The sequence below is a fragment of the Carettochelys insculpta genome, chromosome 1 (assembly GCF_033958435.1).
Source record: "Carettochelys insculpta isolate YL-2023 chromosome 1, ASM3395843v1, whole genome shotgun sequence".
NCBI classification, from domain to species: Eukaryota; Metazoa; Chordata; order Testudines; family Carettochelyidae; genus Carettochelys; species Carettochelys insculpta.
Genome location: NC_134137.1, coordinates 58,626,023 through 58,646,841, shown reverse-complemented (window position 1 = coordinate 58,646,841; position 20,819 = coordinate 58,626,023). Strand labels below are relative to the sequence as shown.

Here is a 20,819-nt window from a genome sequence, read left to right as displayed (position 1 = left end):
TTCTCTGGAATTCCCTTTTCTTATCTAAGTAATTGCTGCAGGCATATTTTCTATCTTCTCTTTGGACTGAGAACGCATCTTCCATTAATTAAAGCTAGATATTTCCTTTTGGATGCCAGAAGGGCAGATGGGGAAAGAAAAAAAAAAGCAACACTAGCTTTGAAAGATAAATTTAAAAAAAAACCCACATTCTTCAGAACCCCTAAAAGAATGAGGCATAAGAATCCTAGTTCCTATTTTTCAGGCAAAGCAAATAAAACATAAAACAATCTGTAATATATCTATTTACTCTACATTCCTCTAACAGGTCATTAGCTTTTATGATGCCTTCAGATTTCACACTATTGTCTTATGTCCATCAAAAATTTTAGAGAAATGGTATTTGTAGATAAAGAATATCCATCCACCCTCGCAAATTTCAGCAAAATTAACTGAATTACAGATTACAATTGCTTTAATATAAAACAAACAAACAAACAAACTCCTTATGTAAAATCCAACTGTTGTAATGATTCTGAATAAAATCAATGACTATTTGATATTGTTGTAAGCAATTTCTTGAAAGTGTAGTGTGAGTTCACTGTTCATTTTTTGCAACTGGAAAATTATGCTGGAATGATATGTCAAAAGACTGCTACAGACGTACTGTAATTCTGGTTTGCTAAGATCTATTTGCTTTTACTACTTCAGAAAAATAAACACCACAAGAAAACATACCAACCTTTTCCGATGTCAACGCCTCTCACACCTGTATATTTAATTAGAAATGTAGCAAATTGCCGAGGGCTGCGTGTATATTTTGGATCATAATGGAAATCTCAGAAGTTGGCACTGAGTAAAGACTTCATACCACAGAACTCCCAAAAGTGAACACAAACTGCAAGTCTTAGTCATTTTGATGTCCTCAATATACTGGATTTAATTCTGAACTTGATCTACAAGAAGTGGTGCCCTTTAACTGAATAGGGATGCCAGGTAGCCTCTAGGTTTGATATATTTTAAAACAAACTAGCAAATGCTCCATCATTTTTTTTCCTGGTGAGACACCTCCAAGTGTTAATTTGAAAAAGACTATATAAAACAAGGTGTTGCAGCCTTTGTTTTTCTCAAGATTCCTTACTGACATTTTTGTGGGATCATGGTCACTTGCTTCAAGGGGTAGATGAAGTTCAAAAGCAAAACCTCCAACAGTTAGCAGGACTGCTATGCCAGCACATGCTTTTGTTATCACTTCGCTCCTCACCTACATTCAACTGTCGTTTATCTGTTCTCGACACCTCAGCTGCCCACTTTATTCCCCAAAATAAACCAGCTGTATGTACACACATGCTTTTTCTCTCTCCTAAATCCCTGCATGGGCAACCGTGCAGAGCTCTTGAAGTTGAGAGGCAAGAGGAAGTGGAGCAGAATCTTCATAGTATTTTGAGAGCCTCAAATGTCATGGAAGGGACTTGCCCCTCCCTTATTTCAAGTTTGGATGAGGGAACCGGGGAAAATGGTATGTTTTGCTGAGGAGCATCAGCCAGGAAGGCTTATCTTGTTCAGGGAGTCCTCGTCCATCTCCCCAGGTATCACTCTGCTATAAAGGGGAATTTCACATGCCCACAGGCCACCAGCCCTAAGTCAGAAGATAAATGTTTCAGAGAAAGTTTCCAGACATATATTGAAGTGTCCTTGCTAATGTAGGGTAACCATCTGTCCCATATTTGGGATGCCAAAAAGGCATCCTGACTTACTTTTTTTAAAGGGATGAATTGTTTCGTATTGGGCCATCCTCCGCTAGCCTTGGGGAAGCATGGTCAGCTGCTGCTTCCCCAGGGCTCAGGGAGTGCCAGGGGCTGCCGCTTACCTGAGGCTCCGGAGGAGGGCCACTGGCTGCAGATTCCCGGGGGGGAGTGCCAGCAGCTGCAGCTTCCCAGGGCTCCTGAGGACTGCCAACAGCTGCCTCCTCCTTCCTGGGCCCCCCATATTTCCCTGTCCTGTATTTTGGACAGGGACATATGGTCACCCTATGCTAATGGCAGAGCTTGAGCAATTAGTGGCTCAGTAATGCCTAGTTGCTTATGACGATGAAGCTACAGTAGCACCCAAAATGCTTACAGGTTGAATTTCTCTAACCTAGCACCCTCGGAACCTGACTGGTGCCACATAAGAGAATTTTCTGAACCACACAAGGTCCATATTGCCTAGCACATTTCCAACATTTCCACAGCTTACTGGGCCCTTAGAAGACATTTAGGGGAAAATTAGAGCTAAACAGCGGCAGAGAACACTGAGAGCCACGACTGGTAGCTGTAAACAGATTTTATGGGACTGTGGAAAACTTAGCCACACTCTTGATAAATGGACATCCAGCTAACTACAGGCACGTTGGACTACGGATGTTGCCTGACCAGAAAGTGCCAGACTAGAGAGGTTCAACCTGCACAGTGACTTTGTACTCACCCGCAACTATTTCAGATTTAGGGACAAATTATACCTTCAAATCAGTGGCACTGTTATGGGCACCCACATGGCTCCACAGTAGGCCAACATTTTTACGGCTCACCTGGAACAATGCTTTCTCAGTTCTCGTCCCCTAGCGCCCCTCCTCTACCTGCGCTACACTGATGACATATTCATCACATGGACCAATGAGAAGGAGGCTCTTGAAGAGTTCCACCGTGATTTCAGCAGTTTCTACCCCACCATCAAACCTTAGCCTGGACCAGGCCACACGAGAAATTCACTTCCTGGACACTACTGTGCAGATAAGCGACAGTCACATAAATACCACCCTATACTGAAAACCCAGGGACCATTATGCTTAGCTACACACTTCCAGCTTCCATCCAGGGCATACTACACGATCCTTTGTTTACAGCCAGGCACTAAGGTACAACCGTATTTGCTCTGATCCGTCAGACAGGGACAAACATCTACAAGACCTTTACCAAGCTTTCCTCAAACTACAGTACCCACCTAAGGAAGTGAGGAAACAGATTGACAGAACCAGACGGGTACCCAGAAGCCACCTGCTACGAGACAGGCCTTGCAAGGAAAACAAGGCTACGTCTACACGTGCAGCCAACATCGAAATAGACTATTTCGATGAATAACGTCTACACGTCCTCCAGGGCCGGCAACGTCGATGTTCAACTTCGACGTTGCTCAGCCCAACATCGAAATAGGCGCAGCGAGGGAACATCTACACGTCAAAGTAGCACACATCGAAATAGGGAAGCCAGGCACAGCTGCAGACAGGGTCAACGGGCGGACTAGCGCTTCCGGGGCAACAGCTAGCCACTCCCTTAAAGGGCCCCTCCCACATACACTCAGCCTGCACAGCACGTGGTCTGAGGAGCCATATAGGCACACAGACCCCGAGCGCCGCAGTCATGGACCCCCAGCAGCAGCAGCAGCAGCAGCAGCAGCAGCAGCAGCTAGAGGTCCACCCAGCCCTCCCGGCAGGAGCAGGGCTTGCCCTGGCTCATGCCATGTTGGGGGCAGCTGAGCACCTTCTTGCCCCAGGGGAGGCAGCACCCCTGCAGCACCCCGCCCCCCCCCCCCCCCCCGCCTCACACGCCGGCGGCTGTGGAGCTACCCCACCAGCACCGACTGGTGGGAGCGGCTGGTGCTTGGGGAGTGGGACAACGACCACTGTCTCAGGAACTTCAGGATGACCCGACAGACATTCCTGGAGCTGTGCCAGTGGCTCACCCCCACACTCAGGCACCGGGACACTGCGATGCGGCGTGCCCTCCCTGTGGAGAAACGGGTCGGCATCGCTGTCTGGAAGCTGGCCACTCCGGACAGCTACCGATCCGTGGGGCAGCAGTTTGGTGTCGGAAAGGCCACCATCGGGGTTGTCTTCATGGAGGTAAGAGAACCCACAGGGGGAGGCCAGGGCAGGGCAGGGGGGCCAGAGCAGGCCAGGGTAGGGCAGGGCAGGGCAGGGTAGGGCAGGGGGGCCAGGGCAGGGCAGGGCAGGGTAGGGCAGGGCAGGGCAGGGGGGCCAGAGCAGGGCAGGGCAGGGCAGGGCAGGGGGGCCAGGGCAGGGCAGGGCAGAGCAGGGCAGGCCAGGCCAGGGCAGGGGGGCCAGGGCAGGCCAGGGCAGGGCAGGGCCACGCACACCCTGCTCACCCCATTGGGGCTGTCCCATGTGCTTTCTCTGCAGGTCGTGCGTGCCATCAACGCCATGCTCCTGCACAGGCTCGTGAGGCTGGGGGACCCACATGCCACTGTCGCCGCCTTTGCCACCCTGGGCTTCCCCAACTGCTTCGGGGCTCTGGATGGGACTCACATCCCCATCCGCGCCCTGCACCACAGTGGAGGCCGATACCTCAATCGGAAGGGCTACCATTCAGTCGTCCTGCAGGCCTTGGTGGACAGCCGGGGACGGTTCCAGGACATTTACGTGGGCTGGCCTGGCAGCACCCACGACGCCCGGGTTTTCCGGAACTCGGGCCTGTGCCGCCGGCTGGAGGCGGGGACCTACATCCCCCAGCGGGAGATCCCTCTGGGGGACACCACCATGCCCTTCTGCATCATCGCGGATGCGGCCTACCCCCTCCGGCCGTGGCTCATGCGCCCCTACAAAGGCCACCTCTCCGCCAGCCAGGAGCGCTTCAACGAGCGCCTGAACCGTGCGCGCCAGGTGGTGGAGCGCTCATTTGGCCGCCTCAAGGGACGCTGGCGATGTCTCCTGACCCACCTGGATGCCAGCCCCAACAACATCCCCCAGATTGTGGGTGCCTGCTGCGCCCTGCACAACCTCATGGAGAGCAAGGGGGAGAGCTTTCTTCAGGGCTGGGCCGCCGAGGCCGGCAGGGCACACGTGCAGCCACCTGCTGCCCCCAGTCGGCAGGTGGACCCCGAGGGGACCCGGGTCCGGGAGGCCCTGCGGGCCCACTTCGAGCAACAGGCCGCGGGGTGAACTCTGCCCAGGCCCCCTACTGCCCGCCCCTTCCTCCCCCACACTCCTGCCCCAACACCCACACCATGGAGCACCCCACCGCCCCCCCCCACTTGTCCAGGAGAAATGACAGCACGAACTTGTGGGTGAACGTAAATGTTTTTTTTGTCTTAACGAATTTTTTTTTTTTTTTGTAAATAAATAAATATGTGAAACAGAAACCAAAAAGGAGGGACAAACGTTCAACAAAAGCAAAATGTGCACAAATAAAACAATATACAACAACAAAGCAAAGAACTGTGCGCCATCAACAAAAAAGAAAAGCAGGGAGGAGAACAGGGAGAACTATTTACAGGGGGGGGACGGGGCAAACAGGGGCACCAACATAAAGCAGTCCCCAAAGTCTGTCCAACAAGGGGGGGGGCCACGTCCCGGGCCCCTCATCCCTACAGCCCAGCAGTGGGCGTGCCCGGCCGGCAGCTCCGCCGGGCCTGCAGTCTGGTCCGCGGCTGGGTGGGAGCGGGCTCCACCGGAAGGTAGTGGCGCCGGCGAGTCTCGGGTGGCTCCAGGGGTCCCTCGGCGCGGTGGCCCTCGCGGGGAGGTGGTGGGGTGACGGCGGACGGCCCGGCGACGGCTGGAGCAGCTGGTGGTGGGGCTGCAGGAGCGGGCATGGCGGGCGGTGGCTCGGCCGGCGCGGCATGGGGGGCCAGGTAGTCGACCAGCCGGTTGATGGTCTCCATATAGGCCCCCCATGCCTCCCTGCGCCAGGCCAGCGCCTGCTCCTGCAGCCGGAGGTGCTGCTCCGACACCTCCAGCTGCCGGCGGAGGATGGCCAGCAGCTGGGGGTCCGTGGCCGCCGCCGGTAGCAGGCGCGGGGTCTGCCGTCTGGCCCTCCGCGGGGCCGGTCGTTCCTCGGCCGAGGGGCTGCCCTGGAGCGAGGGTCCCGGAGGGCTCTCCGGGACAACCGAGGCCTCGCCGGCGCTCTCTTCCGGTCCTTCGGATGGTGCAGGTGCAGGTGCAGGACACAGGAGAGGAGGGGGGAAAGAAGAACGGAGACAGGCGTTAGTGTGGGCCCCGAGCCGTGGCCTTTGTCCCCCCCGCCCTGTGCTGCAGGTTCCCCATCCCCGTCCCCGGGAGATGCTGCTGTGATGGATGGGGTTCAGGGGTCCCCTGGCCCTGCACCCCGTCCCCTGGTGGGAGCGACTCTCACTTCACCCCGCAGGGTCTGAGAGCAGGAGAGGTTTCTTAGGCCACAGATGGCCAGTTTCTGGCAGGAGTGACAGCACCAGCTGTCGGAAGAGACAGTCCTTCCAACCCGTCGTGGGGAGAGGACCCCAAGGGAGGCCCCTCTGGGATGCAGCTTTCCCCCTCCTCAGGCTGGCTGCCTACCAGCTCTCCCTTCCCCTAGCCTCTACCTGTGGCCCCCGCCCTCGCCCCCCAATTCCCAGCCAGCTCGGCTCCTCCCTCCTGTTTGCTCAGGGCAGAGGTGTCACCTGCCAGCTGTAGCGCCAGGATCCTCCTTTGGCCCTGGGAGCTCCTCGGCTCGGGTGGCTCATATGTAGGCTGAGTCTCCCTTTGGCACTCCCCCCACTCCATCACATGCTGCTGCTGCGGGGTGTCCCACCCCCTCCACCTGGGGGCCCCTCGAGGTTCCGCTCCCCCCTGGCCCGGGGATGGGGCATGGCACTGTCATGCAGGGTGGGGGGGGGGCAGGGGCTGATGGCTGCAGTTCTGTGAGGGCCATGGCCCTGGTGTCCTTGGGGCCATGGACATGTGAGCGTGTGGGGGGCCCTGGACACATCTCTGTTACCCCCGCCCCTCCAGCCCCGGGGTGTCCACCAGAGAGGGGTACCTACCTGTGGGTCTGCTCCCACGGTCCGGAGATCCCCGGGGGTCGGAGGCCCTGCTGCTGCTCCGGGATGGCAGAGGAGGATCTGCAGGCTGGATTCTGCGGAGGAGGAGCCCCCCTCCTCCTCCTCCTCCTCCTGCCGCGATGTCCTGGGGATGGCCTCCGGGGGGGGCCCCCGGGGTGCGGGGCTTGCCTCCGGGTCGGACTCCGGCTGCAGGGCCTGCTGGGGCTCGTCAGCCGAGGTGTCAAGGGTGGCCAGAGGGGAGGAGGTGTGCCGGGAGCCCAGGATGTCCCTGAGCTCCCTGTAAAAGGGGCAAGTGACGGGGGCGGCCCCAGATCGGCTGGCCGCATCCTGGGCCCGGGCATAACCCTGCCGCAGCTCCTTGACCTTACTCCGGACATGGTCCGGAGTGCGGGCAGGGTGACCCCGGGCAGCCAGGCCGTCGGCCAGCCGAGCGAACGCATCTGCGTTCCGCCTCTTGCTCCCCATTACCTGGAGCACCTCCTCCTCACTCCAGAGCCCCAGCAGGTCCTGCAGCTCGGCCTCCATCCAGGAGGGGCCCCGCTGCCACTTCCCAGACTGGCAGGTCTTCTGGCTCGGCTGGCTGCCCTGGCTTCCCTTGCGGGGGGGGTCCCCTGGGGGCGCTGGGGGGGCTGCTGGGCAGCCATCACCAGTCTCAGGGGCTGAGGGCTCGGCAGGCTGCCCGCGTGTGCAGGCTGCAGCCTGCACGTTGCCTCAGCCTCCTGCAGTCAGGGCGGGGGAGGGGACCTTTAAGGGGCCGCTCCACGCGGCCACCAGTGAGCTGAGGGGCTGGAGAGAGCGTCTCTCAACCCCCCAGCTGATGGCCGCCATGGAGGACCCGGCAATTTCGACGTTGCGGGACGCGGATCGTCTACACTGTCCCTACTTCGACGTTGAACGTCGAAGTAGGGCGCTATTCCTATCTCCTCATGAGGTTAGCGGCTTCGACGTCTCGCCGCCTAACGTCGAAGTTAACTTCGAAATAGCGCCCGACGCGTGTAGACGTGACGGGCGCTATTTCGAAGTTGGTGCCGCTACTTCGAAGTAGCGTGCACGTGTAGACGCAGCTCAAGAGAACACCACTGACCATCACATACAGCCCCTCCTAAGGCCTCTCCAGTGCATCATCAGTGATCTGCAACCCATCCTGAACAATGACCTTTCACTCTCACAGACCTTGGGAGGCAGGCCTGTCCTCGCCTACAGGCAGCCTGCCAGCCTTAAACAAATCCTCATCAGCCACTACAAATCACAAACCAGTGACTCTAGGCCTGGAATCAGCCCCTGCAACAGTCCTCGCTGCCAACTCTGCTCACATATCTACACCAGTGACATCATCACAGGACCTAACACCAACTACCATCGGGGCTCCTTTATGTTCACATCTACTAATATAATATATGCCATCATGTGCCAGATATGCCCCACTGCAATTTACGTTGGCCAAACTGGACAGTCTCTCCATAAAAGAATAAATGGACATAAATCAGACATCAGGAACAGTAATGTACAGAAGCCTGTGGGGGGAACACTTCAATCTCCCTGGATGCACAGTGGCAGATTTAAGGGTGACAGTTCTGAAACAAAAAAATTTCAAAAATCAAATGAAGAGAGAAATCTCTGAGCTGCAATTTATTTGCAAATTTGACTCCATTAACCATGGATTAAACAGAGACTGGGAGTGGCTCGGAGCTTACAAAGGCAGTTTCTCTGCTCTGGGTGCTACTGTCTCCCCATTAGACTCTGACAAAGGCTCACATCCCCCTGTCTGATCTGACTTGTTTTTTCCTCTTTTGATAAGTACTGTTGATACTGGGCTATTTCCACCTTGCTGAATAGATCTTGTCAGCTCTGACCCTCCCTCTTACTGGGACCCCACTCTTTAAATACCCCTCTGAAACCACCGCCACCCCCACTCATGCATCTGATGAAGTGGGTCTTTGCCCACAGAAGCTTATGCTCCAAAATATCTGTTAGTCTATGACGTGCCACAAGACTTCTTGTTCTTCTCAAAGCTACAAGCTAACAAGGCTACCTCTCTGAAACCTGCACAGTGTAATTTGAAACTAGTGATTTGAGCATTGGCCTGCTAAATCCAGGGTTGTGAGTTCAATCCTTGAGGAGGCCATTTAGGGACTAGGGCAAATAGATGGTGCTTGGCTCTCCCAGGAGGATAGGGGAGTGGACTAGATGACCTCCCAAGGTCCCTTCCAGTTCAAAGAGATGTGTATCTATATTGTATCATAGATATACCCAATATAGCATGTTACCTATTCAAATTGATTTGCAAACATGTAAACTCTGGGCAAATGGTGCTTGCTGAAAATACTATTACAGCAAACAGGAGATGTCTTTTGGGCTATTCAGAATGATTTGATAGTGAAGCACGAAGCTAACGAAATCATGAGTGATTTATTTAATTCTGAACTAATTAAAGTGTTTTCTGAGCTTAGGACTACCTTTGGAGGTCACTGTGTGTGTACATTTTTTCACCATTTAGCAACAGGTACATATGACAAAAATCAACATCAAGGTTACTATTTTTAAGTATATGAACAAAAATGCAGAGTTTTTTCTCTGTTTCTCTCTTTTGTTTTTTTTGAGCACCGCACTAATTATAACGTTGAAGAAGGTTTAAGGGTTGCCTGCCCTTAAAAACAGGTAGATGTCTCCTAGCATATGAGTGTTACTAAGAGCCCCACCTAAAACTGGGGTTCCCAAACTTTTCAGTAAGACAGTACATTTCAATGCAACAAGCAATTCCACAGCACACCCACTTCTTTCAGCTGAAACAACTGCTCACAAACGTCACATTTACTTACATTTACTGTAGTTACAGCCTTACTAGAGAGGTTTGCAACACAGTAGTGCATACAGCAAGCTAAACAACGACCAAATGCACTAATACTTCAAATCCACCGCAGAATATGTCTTCGATGCAAGAACCGACACATTTTCAAAATCTGTTCAATGCCACACTAGGAACACTGAGTAAATGAGTGACCAGTGAAGGCAGGCTCCCCTCCCTGCCAGCCTGCTGGAGCGAGGATATGGCATTTAAATCACTTCCCAGCTCCAACAGGGTCCTGTCCTCTCCCTTGCCACGGATGGGAATGGGAGCTGGTGGGGAAGCAGTATCTCAGCTGCCTCCTGGTGCAAATGGGGTCCTGCGGGGTGGTAATATACCCCCTCAAGTTGGCTCTGCAAGGAACCACTGTAGGGTCACCAATTCCCTCCCACCTCGCCCCACCGGCTCTCCAAAGAGCCACAGTGAGGGGAAACTGACAAAATGTCATGGCAGACTTGGACAGTTCTCACAGCACATCAGTGAGCCCTGGCACACTGGTTGAAAATAACTGCCCTAAAAGATTTAGGATGACTATGAGCCTCAAAAGCAGCTCAACCTATCCTGTCCACAGTAAAAAAAAAATGCATAAGTGCTATGCAATAGTAAACACATGAACAATTATATTAAACATCTAAAAATATACAATATTAGGTTCTCGTGACTCACCCCTAAAATGAATGTGATTAATGACAGAACATTAAGATAATGTCTAAATCTGCCTTCATAAATAAAGGAATTGCTGTATCAGATCTTTCACACAGTTTACTCTGCAGCTGAATGTACAGATTAAGAACAACATATTTGAAATGGCTTTACCATCTCCTGGATCGATAATCTCCACTGTAGCCACTTCAGGAAACTCTAGGACAGCCATGACAGGGTCAGAAAGCACAATTTGGAAGGTCTCAGACTGCTCATGTTGACCATCACTCAAAATCCGCACTCTCCATGTAGCTAATGTTTGGCCAGGATTGAATTGCACCTGCTTCTGGGCTTTTCCTTTAAAATCTTTATCCTTCTCAGCAGTGCCATCTTTAGTGCTAATACCTGCCAAGAAAAAACAGAAAATAGGATAATTAACCCCAGATCGATTCTATTAATCCATTCTATTTTTGTCTCTCATCACAGATTTCCAGATAAGACATAGTTATAATCTAGTCTGATCTCCTGTATAATCCAGGCCATAAAACGTCCTTGAATTAATTCCTGCTTGAACAAGAATCATTATTCACTCACTGTTCAAAAACAGCACCTTGGAAAACATACCGTCTTCCCAAAAAGAGAGTATTCATCTGCAGGGTTTAGACTGTTGGGTGTCTTCAGAAATATATAGGAGCCACCCAACATAACCCTGCTACTCTGTACTGGAATTTGTGTTGGAGCATTTAACACAGGTAAACACATACTAAACAGACCATCACCCAAATCAAAACTAACTACTGGTAAATTCAATACTTTCTATGTTTTTGTCAGGTTTTGTACCCTAGGATGTTTCAGCCACATAGATACTCAAAGAGCTATTTTTTGTTTGTACAGTTCTTTGATTCTCAATGACTCAAGATGAACTGAAACCCTTTTTGCTATAACTTTTAGAACACAGTAGGGATTTAAACACATGCCTCACTTTAAGCATGAATTAGTCCTATTGGCTTCAGTGAGATTACTTGCGCTTGAAGTGTATTCTGCTGAATCATGGCCTTAAACTGCTTTATGTCTTCTTGCAACCCGTTTAATTCTGGCATATGCTTTAACCTGTGTGGAATTAGTATTTCAGAGTCCAAATGTATCATGACTGTCAGTGAGAGGGCACTGGAATAAAAAAAAAGACAGCACCAGAAGCCAGAAATGTGTGAGGTTGCAGAATGTGATAGACTTTTTTTTTTTTGGCCTTCTCACCCCTCATCAACTGTGACCAGTTTTCAACACCTGGATCAACCTCAAACCACTGCCAACTGTAGAAAATGAGCCTTCATGCTGCAATTCCTATAGATGATCATTGCTTGATCACATCAGTTCACCATAGCATGGCTGGTTAAGAATGCATGTTAATGTTTGTTTTAATAGTTGCTGCCCACTATCTTCTACAAAAGCAAATATGCAGGAGATAAACTTTGTGACTGTGCTCTCAATTTAATCCCTAAACTTTCAGGGAAAGACTTCATTTTGTCTTTGGATTTAATGGAGGCAAGACTTCAGATCCTTTTTTGTTTTTATTGATAAAACACGACTCTTCATGAAAATAAGTTCCTCAATAGATGATATTCTTTGCTCTCCTGCTAAAAATAAATCAATCCAAATTAAAAAAAGATAGGTTCCTGTCTATAGTTAAAACTCCACATCTCTTCATTATTCACAGGCTCGTGTGAACTCTTCCATGTTTGAGGACAAAATCAAATAGTCCTCACTGTGTTCGTGTGACTTGTCCTTATCAATTCAATTATTTACATTTGAATCAATCTCTATGTTGCAGATAGACAAAACTACTAGATACAATTAATCACACACACAAACGTGCGTGATTTGTGTACAGTTATTTTCTCTGTTTGCAGCACATAGATCAGTGGTTCTCTAAATGTGAGAGGCAACCCCCAGGGGGCGCAGAAGAATGTTCGGGGTTGGGGAGTACAGTGTGGCCCGTGGGTGGTGGCTGGGAGCACCAGCCTATCTTTTTCTGCCCCACTCCAGCTCCCGCTACAGCTCCACTCCCATGCTGCTCTGCTCCCAGCCCAGCTCTGCCCTCATTCTGTCTCTGCTCCCCAAGCCCAGTTCGGCCTCTAACCCCAGATCCTCACTCATTCACAGTTCTGCCTTCAGCACCAGCTCCGCTGATGAAGCTAACTGTGCAGTAATAATGCGTGGGCAGCACAGACAGATTCCATTACTAGTGGGGGGCAGCCATGATAAGAAAAGCTGGGAGCCAGGAATGGAACCCTATTCTTTTGGTTCAAAAATGCAGAGCTAACAAAAAAAAAATTCAGAATTATAGTAGACTCTCTTTAGTTCTGTCCTAGCATTGGCAGCACCATCTCAAGATGCTTCTCTTACTGGATTATATCATCGATCACCCAACCCTCTCCCTCATTTTGTAAACATTAAAAGTGTAGCATTGAAGAAAGGATTTTGATTCCCCCACAACACACTCCTCCAACAGCTCTTGTTTTTACACTAGTCCTTGATCTTCCCTCAGTGTTGGCCACCTGTGAAGTAGTGACTGGTTGCTTAAGCGGTCTCATTGTCCAGTATATCGTTCTCGTACGCCGGATTTTGGAGATCTTTTAGAATTATCAAAGAGTCTGTGTTCTAGAATGAACATAAACAACACTCAAACAACAACTCTATACTGGATTCCACAGTAAGAGCTATCTCGTATTCAGCAATTGAATTTTTCTGTAGGTACTAAGCAAGCTATGGGGAGGATATGAACTTTAAGAACGTAAGAATTGGCCATTACTGAGTCAGACCAAATGTCCATCTAGCTCAGCATCCCATCTGCCAACAGTGGCCAGTGCCAGGTGCCCCAGAGGGGGTGGGTGGACCAAAGACAATGATCAAGCAACTTGTCTCCTGCCACCCATCTCCAGCCTCTGACAAAACAGAGGCCAGGAACACCATTCCTACCACCTGGCTAATAGCCTGTTATGGACATAACCTCCATGAATTTATCTAGCTCTTCTTTGAACTCTCTTATAGCCCAAGCCTTCACAGCCTCCTCTGGCAAGGAGTTCCACAGGTTGTCTGTGCGCTGTGTGAAAAAGAACTTTCTTTGATTAGTTTAAACCTGGTACCCATTAATTTAATTTGGTGTCCTTTAGTTTTTATATTATGGGAACAAGTAAATAACTTTTCTTTATTCACCCTCTCCACACCTCTCATGATTTTATATACCTCTATCATATCCCGCCTCCGTCTCCTCTCTTCTAAACTGAAAAGTCTCAGTCTCTTTAACCTCTCCTCATATGGGACCCATTCCAAACCCCTTATGTATACATCCCAAAACTCTTATTTTTGATACCATCAATAATTAATTGATCAATTACTTAGTCTGAGAGTTAATGTAATTTGTTTTACATTTTTTGGTGAATTTACCTTCCTTTGAAGAAAAGAAGTGATGTGGACAGTCACTCTGTAGGAGGCTAGAAAGTCTGTTGAGCAAAAGCTTCAGTCATGCCAAAAGTGTCCATCACTATGGTGGTTTTGTGGTGTGAACAAATGAAGGACTCCTTTTTCCCCCCTTCTCCATTGGGGTCACAGAGGGTTTGTCTACATCAGAACAAAAGACCCAAGACACAGTGGTGGCTGGCCCAGGTCAGCTGACTTGGGACTCAGTTTGGAACTAAAAACTGCTGTGTAGACATTCAAGGCTCAAGCTGGAGCCAGAATTCTGGGACCTTCCATCACTGACAAAGCCCATATAGCTTCATAGTGGTTTTTCAGCTCCAAATCTGTAACCAGTTGACCTTGGCCAGCCACAGGTTGTTCATCCCTGATTGGACATACCAAGAGAGGCTTGAACTTAGGAATCCATTGGAGAATGCTTAGTATATTAACTCACTGCAACACCTCAGACTAGTCAGAGATCATGGATTCATTCAGTCAGCGAATGGCTGCGGTCTGTAAATGAGGGATTTTCTACAAGTGTACTGTACGCAATACAGATAAACATGCATAAAATGCACCAAGTTATCAAATGTTTTTGTTGCACTTTCTTTAAGGATTTTTAGTTTTCAGTATATAAAGGCTACTTCATATGAAAGGAGCTTGCAGAACTATTTAGGACCCAGGAAGCCCTTTCAGACCTCTGTTTTCAACCCTCCTAACTTAATTTTCTTATTAAGATTTGTAGCCTTATCTTGTTCCCATTCAAGTCAGTAGAATTTATACCTTTGAGTTCAAAGAGAGGGATTGGCTCCCTGGCAGCTATAACAAAGGATGAGTGGCTGCAGAAATCAGAAAGATGAAAAGTCTAATCTGATTACTGTTTAAAAGGAAATTCCTACTAAATATTGACTTTTTTTATCACTAACTGAACTGTAACTTGATTTTGTGCCTTAATTTAAATGAATCATACAAGATTTTGAATAAAAGACCTTTTTAATAACAAATATGCATTCTGGTGTTCCTAACTGAATACCAAGTAGTGTGAAGGTAACATATTGTGACACATTTTGCTAATCTTTCTTGTCTGTGGCTCAGAAGTAATTTGTAGGCTTGGAACTTACTAATAAAAGAGGTTTCTCCCAGGTAACCTCTCCGCTTTAGAATAACATCTAGATATTTAGAGTCTTCATTTACCAAATAATATTCCTTCTCTAAAGAGATCCAGGCCCATTTCAAATGAAAATGCTGGCTCTTCAGCTTATTGCCTCCTGCAAAACAAAATGAAAAACAAGTGCTTATCTAACATGCTTTTATTTTCATCATTGTCCTCAAACATTTCAATCTTGTCCTCTCTGTGATGTAGATTAATGTATAATACCTAAGCCATGTCTTTCAGCTGTAAATTCAAACAGATCATGTTCCACCTATGATAAGTCTTAATTAAATGATTTTGAGCTTTCATCAAAATAGTGTTTGAGTTCCTCTGTTTAAAACAAAGGAATGACTGATCAGCTCTGAGAGGTTATCAGAGTGCCCCATGCAAAGGAAGGCATGTACTATTTTAAGAAATTGGAGATATTCGCAATCTTTCAAACTGCCACAGCAAAATTAAATATCATTTCTGACACATCACTCCAAACTTGCAAAGGGACTAATTCCTGTTACTTGGTAAATTAATCTTTCACAATATAACCTGCTTTGAAAGGTCATTGGTTTGTTCACTGATCCCAATATCTTTTTGGCTCAGAGATTACATGACAGCTATGTGTTACAGAACAGTTACAAACAGCTTTCCCATCTTACTAGCAAATGGTTTGAGAAACGTATGTCTTCCTGATATGTGGGGTACCACTTCAAAAGCAGATGAAATAACTGTAGACTTTTATCATAAAAGCATGATTTATTGACTTAATTTAAGCTGATGAAGAGCACTGAAGATAGGTATTGTCACTCCAATGTAATCACTCTGGGGCAAAAACATGAATGTGTACGTGACAGACCCCTTGACTGTCCCTAAAGGGTCCTGTGCTTCCAGACGGCTCCTTGTGGGCCTCAGAGACTCAGGGAGGCCCTCCTATTTGTCCTGGGACTTCCTGAAGGCAAGGGTTTCCCTTTACCGAGCCATTTTTGTCACAGGCCAGTCTGAATATCCAAGCTGGCCAGCCCTACAAGGGAGAGTGGTGGGGGAAGTCCAGTCCCACTCACTGCCCTGGACTCCAGCCCAGGGACCGTAGGGAAAGAAGGCACAAATAGAGCTTTTTGCCCCTGCCTCATGGCAGCTCCCTTTCCCTGGGCCTCTTCACCACCACCACCCCGGGGGGTCTTTTCCCCCTGTGCTGTGCTGTGCTGTGCTGAGGTCTGATCTGGTCTGGTCCACTCTCCACACTTCCAGCCTCCTTCTCTCTGGGCATCACGCTCCTCCTCCTCCTGCTGCCTGGGGAAAGCCTTTTATAGAAAGCCTGTAGGCGTTTATTGGTCCCAGGTGCTTCAATTATGGCTTGATGATGGCTGACCCTTGATCAGCCCCAGCTACCTTTGTAGCCTGTAGGACTGTGCCCTATGTGAACTTACAAGGGGACCAAAAAGGGGTTCCTCCAATGCCCAAGATGTTTTAGGCACCTGTCTGCTGCAGTCTGTGATCTGCCACAGTGTGATAGAATGGCCAAGGGTTGATTGTCATCTAAGACTTTCAATTTATAGTAAACCCCCAAGACTGGCACGTCTCGGGTTAACGTGACTGCTGCCTTTTCCAGGAGTGGGGAAACTCCTGCTGCTGCCCCTGACAGGAGAGGTTTCCCCATTCCTGTCAGGGGCGGCAGCTGTGCCTCTCAGTGACAGCAGCTGAGAGTCAGGCTCTCAGCTGCCACCCCCGACAGGAACGGGAAACTGGCTCCTGGCTCCCCTCTGCTTGCAGAGCTGGGAAAATGACCAGGGCTGGTGCCCTCATCAGTTTCCCGGCTCCCCCAAGTTGCACAGGAAATTTGTCTTATACAGGGATTGCAAGAACACAACCCCTGTTTAAGTCGGGGGTCTACTGTACATAGTCTATTGATTAACCCTGCAAAATGAATCACCAAGCTGGTTGGTATTTTTTTTAAATGACTATACAGATAGCTCAGTTAACATGCCTAATAATGCCTGTGATATGGCACTAGAAGCAACCATGTGGCACAACTGAGTACCACATCCATGGAAGGAAATGGAAATCCTGAGTAGGCACAGAACAATTTCCCAAGAACGCTCTGGGACTCTGCAAACCCTGGCTACCAGACCTCCTGACACTGCAAGTGAATTCCAGTACGGCAGTGCCACCCAAGAAGACTATAAAGTCAACATGGATGGAGATGGCATTTCTGAATGACAGATCTACGTGTTGATCATATGGCCAGTAAGTTGAAGATCATACCCACACAGTCATCAATGGAAAGAGCCCTCCACAATATCTGTCTTCCCATTCCTGTGTGGATAATGGTTATATTGCTCATCGTAAGATGAGTGCATACTTTTGTGACCTCGGTATGTAAGAGAAAGAGGCACGGAATCCAAACTTGGAAGGGGGACATCATTTGTACAACTTCCTTCACTTTCAGCTCCAAGCGTCTGTATAGCACAAGCCTGCAAACTGTGTGGGAATCTGCCCCATTCCTAGCACTAGTCACACTCACGCACATCTAGTTTATATGGCAATATGGGGTTTATCCAACTGGAAGAACACAGAAACTTAAGATATGGTGAAGATGGACACGATAGAAAAAGACAGACCACACTGAGCTTAATCTACTCTGAAATAAGCCTATGTATACATTGCCACAGCTAGTAGGCCTAAGCTATGCAACTCCAGCTACATGGACAACATATCTAGAGTGGACATACCTCAGGCTGAGTTATTCTGGAGTATACCCTGTGAGGGGTCAACAAAAAAATCTTCCCCCATCAACTTCCCTTAGTTTATCCTAGACGAGAAGAGTAAGAGGGTTGACTGGAGAGTGATGTGCAGTTGATTTGGTGGCTCTTCATTAGACCCGCTAAATTGAGAGCCAGTGATTTGATTTCAGAGTGTCAATCTCCGCTGTAGTGTAGATGTGGCCTAAATAAGTGTTTCAGAAGAAACAGCTATAAACCAATGGCACCTTAAATGGCCATATAAGAACACGTTTTTTTTTTTTCAAATGGAAAGATAAGATTTGCGTGGAGATAATACACATAGCACTGGCAGAGAGCTACATGCAGGTTGCTCGTGCTCACTGATTTGTACAGCAGGCAAAAAAACCCCACTCCAAACAGATTAAAACTATATTATGATGACAAAATATAGCAGTGTTATTTTCTCAGGAACAGTCTAGCTCCTTGGTGAAAGGGCACCATGATGTTTTGCTGTAAATACAAATATTCCAATGGCTAGGTACAAAAATTCAGAAACCATCAATATTGAGTTGTCCTAGTTTAATCTATTTGCCATGGGGCCCTTCATTACAAGATCAAGATTAAAGCAGTGATCAACTGAGTTGTGGGAAAAATGTACATCTAGCACCAGGAACACAGATGTTCTGTTATTGACAGACTTCTGGGGCTATCTGCTCCTTTGAGAGTGTGCAATCTGACACCCTTCCCACAAGGTGCTGCTGAAGGGCAAGATTTGTAGGCATAACTACTGTACAAAATACAGAAAACTGAACCCAGAACTATTGTTATTTAAGAATTTTATACAAAATCTGTAAACAAAGTATTTTATTGGACTGCAGAGGAATATTTTCAAGTGTTTTAGTCCACACAAATTCATAAAGGGGACAACATGGAAGGTGGGTTTTTCCCCATTGCGATCCAATTTGTTCCCTTGAACAAACAGCAATCCTTTTAAATGACTTCCACTCTGCTCTCGAGATAAGCATCTATATGTATATTTCTTTTAAACAGAGGGGAGCTAGAAAAAAAAGTGAAAGCTATTGTACTAAGTAAAAGAAGGAAAATAATTTATAGTATCACACTACTGTCACTGTCCTAACCTATTTTTATTGTTCCTTTGAACTCTACCACTTGTTGCAGCAAGAGGTGTAGCTAAAAAAATGGATGCATAAGTATCTGATGAAGTGAGTCTGTGCTCACGAAAGCTCATCCTCAAAACTTTTCTGTTAGTCTATAAGGTGCCACAGGACCCTTCGTTGCTGTTAAGGGAAAGGAGAGAGAACAGCAAAATAAGGACAGTGAACTTCAAAAAAAGAAAACTTCACAAAACTCAGAGAACTGGTAGGTAGACATATAAGAAAAAAAATAATGGAAAGAAGAGTTTAGGAGACATGTTAGTTTTTCAAAAAGAAGAGACATAAAAGTCACAACTGCAAAATATCCCAATATGAAGGCAAGACAGAAGGAATCACAGCAAGCCAATAAGACAGGGGCTCTGGAGCAATTTTTATAGTGAGGACAGTGATCATGGAAACCATGTATTTGTAATTACTCCATCAAGCCGGAGGGTGTGGTAGCACCCCCAGCACCCAGCAGGGCCGACAGCCACTGTGGGCCATGGAGTAAGACATGGGTGTGGGGGGATAACTGCGTAGAAGGGATGGGGCTGACAGCAGTCAGCCCTTAGCAGCATGCAGACCACAGCACGCACCACTTCCCAGTGCTCGGAGGCACGTAGAGAAATGCTATCTATAGTGGCTGTCCAAAGGGATTTGAGGGTCTGGCCATCCCCGATGCCACAGTAGCAGCAGTGGTGGCCAGAAGCTCCAGGTCCCTTTGTATTGTTGGGCCCAAAGACAATTGGCCCCTTTATACCCCCAGTTTTGGTGACCCCTAGTTCCAGCATCACTACAATCAGGAGCTGTTTAAATAACACGGAAGTCAAAAAAGCAATCTCACAAAATAAAAGAAACACGGGCAGATTGCTGAATGGAATACAAAAACATGGGCAGATTGCTGAACAGCAGAATCAGGGTGGGGCGGGGGGGACATGGGGAATTGATGAAATGTTACGGCACACTTAGATGACCCTGGGCTAGCTGGGAGCTCAAGCAGCAAGCCTGCATAATTCCCAGCTAGCACAGAGTTGGTCAATTTCCCCTTCACAGAGGCTACACAAAACATCTATGGGAGGGAATTTGATGACCCATGCTGCTTGAACCCCCAGCAGGTGCTGGGTCATCAATTCCCCCTCCCCACTGCAGCGCCTCTGCATTTATGAGCAACTGATTCAGCTAGAAGAAGTGGGTGTGCGGTGGAACTGTTTGTCTCATTGATGTTTGCCATGTTACGGAAAAGGTTGGGAACTACGGCAACAGTGACCAGATATTCAATATAATTAAAATGTAAAAGAAGGAGGTGGGAAGGAACACAAGGAGAAATAGAGAAAGAACTGGTTAAAAACATGTAGATAAGTTAGATGTATTCAAGTCAGTAGTGTCTGACTAGAGTACTTAAGAAACTAGCTGATTGTATCTTAAACCATTACCAGTTATTTTTGAGAACTCCTTGGCTGTGTCTATACTCACATTCCTCTTTTGACAGAGGAATTCACAAATGGGAAATCGAAAATGCAAATGAGGCACTGATTTACCTATCTTGTGCTTAATTTGCATAATCTCTTTTCGGAAGAGATTCTTTCAAAAGAAAAACAGTGTAAATGGGCTCTTTGGAAAACAAACCCCATCTTTGAAAGAACCCTTCTTCCTATTTTGTTTCAGGAAGAAGGGTTCTTTTGAAGATGGCATTTATTTTGCAAAGTGTCCTGTCTACATGCTTTTTTTTCTTTTGAAAAAATCTCTTCCAAAAGATATTACGCAACTGAAGCACGAGATATGTAAATCAGTGTCAATTTCCCTCATTTGCATTCCTCTTTCAAAAGAGGAATGCAAGTGTAGACACAGCCCTGGTGAATGAGTGAAGTCTCAGAGGTCCATAGAATAGCAAACATTATACCTATATTTAAAAAGGGAAATAAAGAGAACCCAGGGATATGGACCAGTCAGCCTACTATGATACCAGAAAAGATAATGGACCTCTCTCCACTGATCTCACTTTGGAATTCCAAAGGAAATTACAACAACTACTGAAGGAACTCCCTGCTGCTACTCGGGACCTCATTCCCTCAGACACACCATCTGAGCCA

The 20,819-nt window shown here is 48.0% G+C and overlaps 1 protein-coding gene across 3 annotated transcripts in view; it reads right to left on the bottom strand.

Moving 5' to 3' along the window:
* FREM2 (FRAS1 related extracellular matrix 2) overlaps window positions 1–20,819 on the bottom strand; it is a 208,271-nt gene that overhangs the window by 97,920 nt on the left and 89,532 nt on the right. For all 3 annotated transcript variants that reach the window (XM_074987027.1, XM_074987017.1, XM_074987035.1), the window contains exons 3-4: window positions 14,833–14,979; window positions 10,430–10,660 (exon numbers count right to left, since the gene is read on the bottom strand). In XM_074987027.1, coding sequence (XP_074843128.1) covers window positions 10,430–10,660; window positions 14,833–14,979 — 378 coding nt within the window. The remainder of the gene's footprint in view (window positions 1–10,429; window positions 10,661–14,832; window positions 14,980–20,819) is intronic.